Below are 13,122 nucleotides of genomic sequence, written 5' to 3'. Positions count from 1 at the left end.
GGAGTCCTGCCTCACTGAGACAACTGCCACTCATCCTCGCTCATTAACATCATAGAGGCAGGATTTACAACATACAGGAAAATCAGACAATACAGAGAATCATGACCCAGCCAAACTGATACACACTTTTGAGGGGGAACATAATTCAATCCATGCCAGGAGGCAGTAAAAGGATAGTTGAGGCTAGACCCCCAACACCTACCACTCTTGGTCACATGGTCACTCGTACACTACTGAGTGTAATGTTGTGTGTACATGCACACAAGTGTGCTGGGCCTTATGTGTGCTTGTGGATTTGATTTACTTCTGCCTGCTCCTTCATGGATTAGGAGACTCTCCTCTTGGCTTGTATTACCAAGTCTTCCTATTCTTAGAGGCCTAGATGTTAAATTTGGACCTGCTCTTAGGTTATTCTGCCCTGTCACTTCATTTCACTTCTGCCAATTAGCTCTCCTATTCCCCGGCCCCCCACCCCCCACCCCTACCCTGGGCATCTTCACCTGGAAGGAACACACAGAGTCACTGTACTAAAAAAATTGATCAATGTTCAACCATTTCAGGAGGTTAAGATTAAGAACTGATGCTACTGAAGGAAGACATCCAAGCTGCACTGAAGGCATTGGTGAAAAGCATGGCTCCAGGAGTTGCTGGAATACCAATTGAAAATGTTTCAACAGATGGATGCAATGGTGGAAGCCCTCACTCATCTATGCCAAGAAATTTGGAAATGAACTGAAGAGATCCATACTTGCACTCATTCCAAAGAAAGGTGATCCAGCAGAATGTGGATATTATCAAACAATATCATTAATACCACACACAAGTAAAATTTTGCTAAAGTTAATTCAAAAACAATTGTGGCAGTACATTGACAGGGAACTGCCAAAAATTGAAACCAAATTCAGAAGAAGACATAGAGTGAGGGATGTCATTGCTGATGTCAGGTGGATCTTGGCTGAAAGCAGAGAATACCAGGCAATCTATTGTGTGGATCATAACAAATTCTGGATAATATTTCTGAGAATGGGAATTCCAGAACACTTAATTGTGCTCATGTAGAACCTGTACACAGACCAAGAAACAATCGTTCAAACAGAGCAAGGAGATGGCATATGGCTTAAAATCAGAAAAGGTGTGCATCAGGGTTGTATTCTTTTACCATTCTTATTCAGTCTGTATGCTGAGCAAATAATCCAAGAAGCTGGACTATACAAAGAAGAATGCGGCATCAGGATTGGAGGAAGACTCATTAGCAGCCTGTGATATGTAGATGACACAACCTTGCTTGCTGAAAGTGAGGAGGACTTGAAGCACTTATTGATGAAGATCAAAGACTACAGCCTTCAGTGTGGATTACACCTCAACATAAAGAAAAAAGAAATCCTCACAACAGGGCCAATAAGCAATATCATGATAAACAGAGAAGAGATTGATGTTGTCAAGGATTTCATTTTACTTGGATCCACAATCAGCACCCATGGAAGCAGCAGTCAAGAAATCAAACAACGTATTGCATTGGGCAAATCTCCTGCAAAAGACCTCTTTAAAGTGTTAAAAAGCAAAGATGTCACTTTGAGGACTAATGTGCACCTGACCCAAGCCATGGTATTTTCAGTTGCCTCATATACGTATGAAAGCTGGACAATGAATAAGGAACACCAAAGAAGAATTGAATGCCTTTGAATTTTAGTGTTGGCAAAGAAAAACGAACATATTTTGGAAGATGTACAGCCAGAATGCTCCTTAGAAGTGAGAATGGCGAGACTTCGTCTCACATACTTTGACATGTTACCAAGAGAGACCAGTCCCTGGTGAAGGAGAGGGTCAGCGAAAAAAGAGGAAGACCCTCGACCAGATAGATTGACACAGTGGGACTGAAACATAGCAATGATTGTGAGGATGGTGGAGGACTGGGCAGGGTTTCCTTCCTTTGTACATAAGGTCGCTGTGAGTCAGAACCAACTCAATGGCACCTAAGAACAACTTGCATCCTCACTAGATATTGGCTAGATTCATGACCCAGCACAAAGCATTCATTCATGTCTTCATCCCACTATCCTGTGAGAAAAACTGTGAATGTAGGTTTTTCCTTCTTCATGCAGCTTCCAGAGAATTCTGTGAAACTCATATATGAATTCTGCCTTAAGACCACTCGTCTACAATCTGGGTATAGCATACCTGAGATAGAAAATCTTGTAGCTTCATTCAGTTAGGAGATATTTGAGAAAGCTTTCTCCTTAAGGGTGGCTGTATTATATCAGGTGCAACTATAAAGTACTGGTATATTTTAACCAGAGCTTGTATGTATTTTCTTATTCATGCTTTCTTACTACCACTCTTTGAGACTGTGAATTTAGGTTTTTCTTCCTTAGGCCAGAACAACTTCCCAAGAAAGGATGCACAAGAAATTAATAACATTGATTAGCTAGCTCCCAAAAATGGAAACTGGCAGGGGAGGGAAAAAGACGGCAGGGGCAGACTGGGGGCAAGGCAGGTGGGGAGGGGGAAAACTTTTTTTTTTTAATTGAAGTATAATTAATATACAATTAAATGCATGGATTTTAAATATTCAGTTTGAGGAGCTTTGACAATTATATACTTGCAACCAGCACCCAAAGCATAAAATAAAGATATTTATAAAAATCACATTTTTGAGATCTTAAAAGAATAATGAAGAGTCAGTGTTACATAATCTTGAACATTCATATGTATTAAACCAGTTTTTTAAAATGTAAATATTGTGTCTTTGCAACCCTTTAACGCAGGTGTTTTCTACCTTCTCCAGATTATTCACCTTAAACGATTTCAGTTTGTGAATGGCCGGTGGATAAAGTCCCAGAAAATTGTTAAATTTCCTCGTGAAAGTTTTGACCCTAGTGCTTTTTTGGTACCGAGGGACCCAGCTCTCTGCCACCGGAAAGCACTCACACCCCAGGGGGACGACCTCTGTGAGCCACGGCTTCCAACAGAAGAAGTGAAGAAAGCCGATGCCCAGAACTCGGCTGGGGAAGAGGATGTGCTCCTGACCAAGAGCCCGTCTTCGCTCAGCGCAAACATCATCAGTAGCCCGAAAGGTGAGGAGGCTGCGGGCCTAAAGGGTCAAGCCAGCACCCTGAGCGGGGGCTTTCCTGGGGCCCCCGTAGCCCACATATTTCCCTCTGTCCTCCGTCCTGGAGCAACAGCTTAATGGAATGGAAGGGACCTATCTGGAACTCAGCCTATCTGGATTTGTGCTGCGTGACTTTTAGCAAGAGATGCAGCCATCCTAAATCAGCTTTCTCATCTGGAAATGGGAGATAATACCAGGTTTACAGAGTGTGAGGATTTGATGCATCATGGGTGAAACACTGGCACATAGTAAGCATCAGTGGTAGTTGTCATTCTTGTTCCCTTACAGCAGAGACCATTTTGTTGATGTGGGTTCCATCTATCATTATTTACCATAAGAAATTATGTAGGATGTCTGGAGGGTCAAGAATGTTTTCACAGAAATACTAAGAAACTATTTGACTTTTTCACTATCATTCTTTGACAAGTGTTTTCATAGAAATACTAAGAAATTATTTGACTTTTTCACTATCATTCTTTGACGAGGGTACTGTGGAGGCAGAGACGACATGATACTGCTATCGCTTTGACAATGAAATACATGCTTGTGGATTCTTACGTGTCGAAAATTCCTTAGTTTTGATTTCTAATATGGTAAATATTGGTAGATATAACCCACATAGACAAAAGTTCTAGGGGTCCTCAACAATTTTTAAGGATATAAAAGTGGGTAGGGAACTATGACCAATAAGTTTAAGAACCACTACCTTGCAGGATTGTTATGAGAGGTCAAAGTAACACATAAGAGGTCCAAGTGCTGTGCCTAACAGTATTACATGCTTAATAAATGGTGGTCATATTTTTTGTCTAATATTTCACAAAGAAGAGGAATATATGTTTATAAAAATCCTTAGCCTAATAATAATTTTTTTAACTGAACCTGACATAAATCACCTTTGTTATTTTCTACGTCTGTGGTACTTTATATTTTCAGGACACTGCTGCCTGTAGGGACTTGGCATTGAGGAAGACAGTAATGTAACTTACAGGCTAACATAGTAGGAACTAAAGAATAGCCAATCTCTATTCCCCTATCTTTATCTTTATGTGTACACTTAGGAAATTGGATCCAAAATTAGCATTTGGTGACGGGTTTAACTTGTGACGTTTGGATTTATGAATCTTCTCTTCCTTTCCACAGGTTCACCTTCTTCATCAAGAAAAAGTGGAACCAGCTGCCCCTCCAGCAAAAACAGCAGCCCTAACAGCAGCCCACGGACTTTGGGGAGGAGCAAAGGGAGGCTCCGGCTGCCCCAGATTGGCAGCAAAAACAAACTATCAAGTAGTAAGGAGAACTTGGATGCCAGCAAAGAAAATGGGGCTGGACAAGTTTGTGAACTGACTGATGCCTTGAGCCGAGGGCACATGCTGGGGGGCAGTCAGCCCGAGCTGGTCACCCCTCAGGACCATGAGGTAACATTGGCCAATGGATTCCTTTATGAGCATGAGGCATGTGGCAACGGCTACAGCAATGGTCAGCCTGAAAACCACAGTGAGGAAGACAGCACCGATGACCAAAGAGAAGATATTCGTGTTAAGCCTATTTATAATCTATATGCAATTTCGGTAAGTGGTTTGTTGTTTGGTTTTCAGAGTGGTACTTTTCAGTGGTTTATTCATTTGTCTTCATTTATTCAACAAGCATTTATTTATTCAGGGCATGCTTAATTTCTAGTCGTTGAGCTTGGTGATAGACAAAGTTAACAGTAGATATCTTGGCCTTCTGGATAGAATCCAAAGAGTGTGGTGAGGGGATGGCCATGTAATCAGTCAGAGTTCATCAGAATTAGAACCATGATAGAAGAAAGCACAACGCCTGTGTGGGGTCACAGGAAGACATTAACCTAGTCTAGGAACCCAAGAGGAATGGACATTAGAGCTTAGTTCTGAAGGATAAGTAAGAATTAACCAGTCGGAGAAGGGATGGGGGAAGGACGACGGGCCCAGACAGAGGCAACAGCATGAGAAAAGCTAAGGAAACACAAGAGAACGTAACTATTCGAAGCAAAGACCAGATGTTTATTATAACTAGAGTCACAGGTTCAAGTCATTCATAATTGTGTGCTCCTAAAGAACTTTTGAGGGTGCCTGTGTAGTGAAAACGGTTAACACACTCCGCTGCTAAACAAAATGTTGGAGGTTTGAGTCTACCCAGAGGTGCCTAGGAAGAAAGGCCTGGCCATCTACTTCCGGAAAATCCGACATTAAAAAAATTCCGTGGAGCACAGTTCCACTCTGACACACATGGGGTCACCATGAGTTGGAATCAACAGCAACTTTCTTTTTGAACGGATTTTTTATTTCCAAAAATAATTTACTACTTTAAAATAGTGGTTCATTCACACAAGACTTGGAGTTTCTGCCTTTTTGAATTCTACTTTTGTTTGTTTGTTTATAGATGGTTCCAAAGCGTTTTTTCTTAACCACCTAAATGATCATTATTCTCCCGCTAAGATCGCAGGGCTGTGCCACAGCCGTGGTAATGTTAACTGCTAACACGCGTCCACTTTCTTCTCTCTTGCAGTGCCATTCAGGAATTCTGGGTGGGGGCCATTATGTCACTTATGCCAAAAACCCAAATTGCAAGTGGTACTGTTACAATGACAGCAGCTGTAAGGTAAATATCCTCAATCTTTGAAAGTTAGAAATGGTGATATCAGCAGACCTGGGGGGCATTTGTTGGAATGATGGACTTTTTCCTAAATAGGAAATAGGTGTTTCTGTTACTATCAATATATAGATGCCTTTAAAGAAACAACAACAATATGCAGAGTAGGGAATGAAAATATTGAGTTGTGAATAAAAGGAATTAATGAGAAAAAGTTGCTGTCTTTTGAGCTTTTGAAATTTGATGGGGTTTTTTGTTTTGTTTTTTCATTCTTTTGACTTGTCTGTTAGAATATTTTCCCCCCAAAATGAACATTGAGAATAAGTGGGCTTACTTTCGGGGCAGATATTAAAGACTAAAATATTAAGCTGATTGGAAGCAGCCAGGTTTAGTATCTAGAGAGGATTGGTCTCCTGCCACCCCAGGAAGGATTAAGAGCCCAAGTGGTGATAAATTTTTTGTTGAAGGCTTTTCTCGCCCCTTCAGGAACTTCACCCCGATGAAATTGACACCGACTCTGCCTACATTCTTTTCTATGAGCAGCAGAGGATAGACTATGCACAATTTCTTCCAAAGATTGATGGCAAAAAGATGGCAGACACGAGCAGCATGGACGAAGACTTCGAGTCCGATTACAAAAAGTACTGTGTGTTGCAGTAAAGCTACCACTCTGGCTGCTAGACAGGCTGGTGGTAAGGGAGATGACTCCCTGTAGCTGACATTTGGCAAAAGCGTCACTGAAAGGCAAGCTAAAGGTAATTATTTTATCCTGTGACCCTGAAGCACAAAATAAAAATCCTAATTAAAATAGCAGTTAACATAACAATAATAGTAACTTTGTTTTGAAGTGTCTCACACAAGCTGTCTGGTAGAGAACTTTCAGGCAGAGCCCACCATTAGCCTGTAAACAAAAAGGTTTGGCACCAGCCACCTGGGACCAAATAAGAGCTAAATTGTGCTTGTCCAGATACAAACAAACATGTAGTGAGTATAGAGTTTACCAATAATCATAACAGAATACTAAGGATTTCCTTGGAGTCAAAGTAAAAAACAAACCATTGTAGTGTTGTCTGGGGACGACATGATATGCTACCTCCTTCTTCCTGAAGTTTTATTCCACTTTATTGACAAGACAAGGAAAGCAAGATCATGAAGATGTGCAAATGATTCTTAGGACGTGGACACAGATTTTTAGGCTTATTTTTCAGACCATTTTCCCGCTGTTTCTATGTCTTTCTTGCTTTTTGTTTTTGTTGTTGTGTTTGAGACACAGCCAAGTCATTGGTGGCAGAGGCACACAGTGGTCAGTGTGAACGGGAGGAATCTCTTTAAGAGCTGTGTGCTCGCTACTTGGGGCCTTGGCAGAGAGACCCTGTAGAAAGGAAAAGTCTCCTGGGAGATCCTTTCAAGTAGAGAAATCTTACTTTTAGGACGCTTAATGTGTACTCAAATGTAACCCCAGCTGTCAAGTGTGGCAGTGTTTGTTACATGTTCCCACGCACGTGTTGCACAAAGAGCTTCTGGGCAGAAAAGCTGCGTCAGAGCTAGATGGTGTTTCACTATTAGTGGTTTTTTGTTTGTTTTGCACTTTAAAAAAGAAGAGAATACATGCAAATGAGCTTTTAAAAACTTGTTCTTCTTTGATGGCTGTAAGGGCTATAAATTAACTTAATTGAGGTATTTCCCATCATACTAAATTCAAAAACAAAACACACCCCAAACATTGATAGTTCCTATGGATTTTTAGTGAAATTGGTGGTTTCAGGAAATAAACTTTCGTTTTGTTTACATGTCCTTTTTTGTTAATTTCACAGTAGTGGGCATCAAAATTTGTTTCTTTGCTTACTTCATATTTTCCTTTGATTATTCAAGACTGGAACAAAGATATAAACGTTATTTATTTCAGGCTTTTTTCTTTTTAATTTTCCTGATTTTTTTTTTTAAACTTATGTTTGAAGTAAATAGTTTTGTTTTTTGGTCTTTTTTTATTCAGTTGGACCCTGGAAGTTGATTCTTCTTAATTGCTAGATTCCATTAGCCTTCCTTCTTCGTAGGTAGTAGGTACCAATGTATTTAAGCATTTGTGTTTTGATATCTGAGGTCGGTTACTATCCAGTTCTTCTCAGAGCGTTGGGAAAGGTTGTCTTAAATGGCTACCTAAGTCGAAACCCTTTTCAGAGGAAGACTATTATTGCAAGTAGGAAGGAGTGGCCTAAATGGTATAATGTGATGAAGTCAGAAAATGCAGACTTTACCATTTCAGGATTTTCAGTGTACAAAATCTGTCCATTCCTACCGAGACAAGTCCCATGAAAAAGTGGAAGATTTTAAATAATTTCCTTACATATGTTTTATTTAAGCAGGTAGCACAATCTACTAATGTTGTTTGATCTGTGTTTGTTATATTGGTTGTAATTAATTTTTTTTTAATTCATGAATTAGCAGAAATTTTATTAACTTAACTATTAACTACATTCGCCTTGTAAATTACTGTATAAAACTTGTTGACAATGCACTGACTTTAGAAAGACGTTAATGTACATAAATAGAGTGTAAATAAAATAGTGTTGGTGTACGGAAATATGAACTGTATAAAAAAGTATTGGTAATTGTATATGGAGTGTACCGTTTATCTGTAACTATTATCCAAACAAATTAAATACTGTGGATGCACCCATGTGCTCTGTTTTCTCTCTGCTCAAGTAAACACAAAATGTCAGATTCTTCTGTCCTTGTCTGTGTGATCCTGGTCTGATCCTCCTCCTTGAATAATGCCTGTCTGACCTGCAGAGTCAATACTCCATCTCCGAGGGGCTGGATAATGTTTTAAAGGTAGAAGAAGATACCCGGAACGACCAGGTGATTTGATTTAAACCCAGCTGACACCCCTGTTAGGAAATTATTTGGAAGGCGACATTGAAGTGGGGAGAAGGGTGGAGAGCAGGTGGTAAAGTAAGAATTGGCAGAAGAGGTTCTACAATAGTTTTGTTTTTTTAATTTATTTTGTTGTTGTTGAGAATATACATAGCAAAAACACAACAATTCAACAGTTTCTACATGTACAATTCAGGGACATTGATTACATTCTTCGAGTTATGCAACCATTCTCACCTTCTTTTTCTGGGTTGTTCCTCCGCCATTAACATAAGCTCACTGCCCTCTAAAGTTCCTACCAAATCTTTCCAGTTGCTGTTGTCATTTGATCCCATATAAATAGCACTTAAAAGAGCAGGATGTTCAGAGTAGGCATTGTTTACTAGTTAAGCTAAACTATTGTTTGGTTTTAAGAAGACTTCAGGGGATATTTTTGGTTTAAGGTTTAAAGATTATCTCAGGACAATAGTTTCAGGGGTTCATTTAGCCTCCATGGCTCCAGAAAGTCTGGATGCCATGAGAATTTGAAATTCTGTTCTTTGTTTTTTCCCTTTTGATCAGGATTCTTCTATATAATCTCTCATCAAAATGTTCAGTAATGGTAGCTGGGCACCATCCAGCTCTCCTGGTCTCCTGGCAAAGGAAGAAGTTGTTCATGGAAGCAATTAGCTACACGTTCCAATTTTTCCTCCTATTCCTGTCTCTCATTTTTCCTCTGTTGTTCCAGGTGAATAGAGACTAATTGTTGTACCTTGGATGGTCCCTTGCAAGCTTTTAAGACCCCAGGCACTATACAAGGAACTAGGAGGTAGAGCAGAAGCACTAAACACCTTATTAGGTCAGTTAACTGAGATGTTCCATGAAACCAAGGCCATAAACCTCCAAACCAAGGAAGATACCATGAGGTGTTTGGATGTACATAAGCAGTCTCAGCAGCTACTCTCTTGTGTTGTTGTAAATACATCTATTGGCCCTACAATCGTTTTTATACAAATTAGGAGGTAAGATAAAGAAGAAGCTTTCATTTGTATAATGCCTTGAAATGACCCTGGGCTTCTAGGGGGGTGCTGAGAAACCAAGATGTCCCTAGTTATCTTTCCAGGAGGTCTCTAAAGAGGCAGCTGGTGTGTTGGGAAGAGACCAAGATTTAGAGCTATGGGTCCTTCACCTTCAGTCCCTGTTGGTTTACCTATACAATCAGAATACCTACGTCTTAGGCTTTTAAAGAGGAGCCCTGGTGGTTAAGCACGCGGCTGCTAACCAAAAGGTCTGTGGTTCAAACCCAGAAGTAAATGGAGTATATAAATGCCTGGCACAGGTCCTGGTAAGTACTCAGTGAGTGTGAAATCTTACTCCGTGAGATTCAATCTTGTTGTGGAGAGAGGTTTTTTTTTTTTTTTTTTAACCCCTTTGCGGCACTGACATTACAATAATTTAATAGCTCTGTACTTATATTTGGAAACTCTGGTGGTGTAGTGGTTAAGTGTTATGGCTGCTAACCAAAGGGTTGGCAGTTCAAATCCGCCAGGCACTCCTTGGAAACTCTACAGGGCAGTTCTGCTCTGTCCTATAGGGTTGCTATGAATCGGAATTGACTCGATGGCAGTGGGTTTTTTAATACTTATATTTAGGGGGCCCTGGTGATGAAGTGGTTAAAACATTTGGCTGCTAACCAAAAGGTCAGCGGTTTGTACCCACTAGCTTCTCTGAGGGAGGAAGATGTGGCAGTCTGCTTTTGTAAAGATTTATAGCCTTGGAGACCTATGGGGCAGTTCTACCCTGTCCTGTAGGATCGCTTTGAGTTGGAATCGACTCGATGTCAATGGGTTTCGATTTTGGTTCGGGGCATACGTAACGTTTTCCAGAAATAAGGAATAGTGGATAAAATGAAATGTGTTAAATCAGCAGCAGTGGCAGCTTGTTTAAGGAAAGGAACAAACAGAAAAAGCATCCAAAAAGTCATCAAAAATAAAGCTTTTTTTTTAAAGACCCTTGAAGAGAACCAGCTTATAGAGAAGAGCAAGCATTTTGTTTATAGTTTCCAAATGTCCCTGCCTGTAAGTTGAGAGAGGCCCCTTCAGCATTCTAGCCTCTCTGGTTTACCACTTGGTGGCGTTGTTCACTATGGTTTCTTTTTTTACTTGGAGACAACACCATAGAAATGGAGCAAGTAGATCATTTGCCACATTTTTTACAGCTTTTGTGGAAGTTGAATATAGCACATTACTAGAATTGTATAGCCTTGGTGGTGCAGTGATTAAACACTCAGCTTCTAGCCAAAAGGTCAGCAGTTTGAACCGTCCAGCCGGGCTTCTCCACCTGGAGAAAGATGTAGCAGTCAGCTTCAGTAAAGATCTACAGCCTTGCAAACTCTATGGGGCAGTTATACTCTGTCCTATAGGGTCACTATGAGTCGGAATCAAATCGATGGCAAAGGGTATAGCTTGGGAAGTAGGGATCCCAGTTTTTCTTAGTGATGTACAGCAGGGTCCTTACTAATGAAATTAGAGTCAGAAACGCACACACCTCTATGATCAGAGCAACATACAGGACAGAGCAACAAAAAGAGGCCATCTTTAGGTTTGCCAAACTTCCTGAGCAATGGGAAGCGAGACAGTAGATAAGGGTGCAGGAATCAGAAACTCAGGGGCCTAAGGGACTAGGTTAGAAACCAAAGTCAGAGGAGCAAGTCTAGCCTGGGTATGAATGGGGCGTGGCGGGGACTACAGTGAACTCTAGGGCACCGCATAAAAGCTCCATCTGACCACTGCCATACAAAAGTCTGTGCCCTGGTGTTAAATGATTTTTTTTTTTACCTCAAGAGAAGCCAGAAATCCAGATGTTAATGCAAAATATCCAATTTTGAAATGTGGGCAATTTTTTTAAACATTGCACTGGCCAAGCTGGATATTGCGAATAAGTCACCAGTTCATGCCCTCTGCTAATTAGAAAGGTTGTGGACTTTGAGCCCATTAAGCCGGAGGTTAGATTCTAGTGCTGTTGTTATGACAGCTGGGAACTAAAGTAAGTTCCTTAGATCCTCAGATTTCTCATGACCAGTGAGAATACCAATTACTTCAAAAGGTGATTGTAAGGAATAGATAATCCATGTAAACAGAGCTTGGCACCTATTAGATAGTAGTATAAAACAGAAAACAGGTATGACAATCAGTTATGATCAAGTTCATTACCAATCCAGAGCTATACAGCTAACAACATGTGAGCACCTACTGTGTACAGAAAGGAGCCTTGGTGGTGCAGTGCTTAAGTGCTCGGCTGCTAACTAAAAGGTACTGGTTCAAACCTACCGGCTGCTCCCTGGGAGAAAGATGTGGCAATCTGCATCAGTAAAGATTTACAGGTTTGAAAACCCTACGGGGCAGTTCTACTCTGTCCTATAGGGTTGTTATGAGTTGGAATTGACTCGACAGCAGTGGGTTACTATGGACAGAGCTCTGGGTTAGGTTCTTTGGGGGCAGTGATTCCCAACCTGGCAATCCATCAGCATCATCAAAATCAATGAGGAGCTTCTGAAAAATGCTGATTCTAGAACTTCACCCATCATTGCCACGTTATACCAGTGTTCTCTTTGCTTAAGTAGGGGATAAAAGCTATTATTTGAACACCTATTATGTTCCAGGTTCAGTGCCTATTATCACCCAAATTTATGGGATCACCCTTTCCCATGCAATCCAAGAATATACATTTTAATAAGTCCCTCAGGGAGATTCTTTAGCAGCCAGACTGCACTGGCCTGCAGATTGGTCATTTATGGAAACCGCCGCTCCAGGGAGTGAACACGAGGAGGCATCATTACCTCCAGTCTAATTAGGGAAAGACGATATGCATATGCACATACATGAGAAGGAGTGAGAGTAATTAACCCAAAGCCCCCAGACATAATTGTCTCTGATGTAGTGCTGACTGAGGACATTAGGCTGTAGGCTGCTGATGAAGTACTTACAGAAAGCCAAATGGAAAAGTGAGCTGGGCCGTGAAGCAAGATCAGGATTATACTGTCAGAAGCAGGCAGAACAGTCTAGGCAGGTGCACAGACAGCAAAGGAGCAGAGGCCGGATCCAGGTGGTGCATTCCAGGTAGTGTAGGCCTCTTTGAGCTGAAGGTGCCTGAGGCACATAGTAGAAGATAACAAGCAAGCAGGAACCATATTCTGAAGGCCTTTGAAGGTCAGACCAGTTACATAAAAAAAAAAAAAAAAAAATTATAGTGCATATATATTGCAAGTATTTTGTTAGGGTTGTAAAACATTTTCATACTGTTTGTATAACTCCACACTAATCTGGTTTATGCCATTTTATTTTTATTATAAGATAAACTCGTTTGCTGTAATTTAACTTTGCATTTTCATAAATACACATCTACTTTTGCTGGAGAGAACTTCGAACCTTACTACAGGCCCAGGAGGAACTCACAAATGGATACTAGGCTTAAAGTGCTCAAAAACCAAGCCCATTGCCATTGAGTCAATTCTGACTCATAGTGACCCTATAGGACAGAGTAGAATTGCTCCA

At 40.7% G+C, this 13,122-nt stretch overlaps 1 protein-coding gene across 2 annotated transcripts in view; it reads left to right on the top strand.

Moving 5' to 3' along the window:
- The window catches only part of USP32 (ubiquitin specific peptidase 32), a 212,936-nt gene extending 204,499 nt beyond the window's left edge, over positions 1 to 8,437 (top strand). For both annotated transcript variants that reach the window (XM_049860791.1, XM_049860790.1), the window contains exons 31-34: positions 2,786 to 3,074; positions 4,250 to 4,674; positions 5,633 to 5,725; positions 6,203 to 8,437. In XM_049860791.1, the coding sequence (XP_049716748.1) occupies positions 2,786 to 3,074; positions 4,250 to 4,674; positions 5,633 to 5,725; positions 6,203 to 6,376 (981 nt within the window). In that variant the 3' untranslated portion in view covers positions 6,377 to 8,437. The remainder of the gene's footprint in view (positions 1 to 2,785; positions 3,075 to 4,249; positions 4,675 to 5,632; positions 5,726 to 6,202) is intronic.
- The last annotated feature ends 4,685 nt before the right edge of the window (positions 8,438 to 13,122 follow it).

The sequence above is a fragment of the Elephas maximus genome, chromosome 19 (genome assembly GCF_024166365.1).
Source record: "Elephas maximus indicus isolate mEleMax1 chromosome 19, mEleMax1 primary haplotype, whole genome shotgun sequence".
Taxonomy (NCBI): Eukaryota; Metazoa; Chordata; class Mammalia; order Proboscidea; family Elephantidae; genus Elephas; species Elephas maximus.
This window is presented reverse-complemented; position numbering and strand designations above follow the sequence as displayed.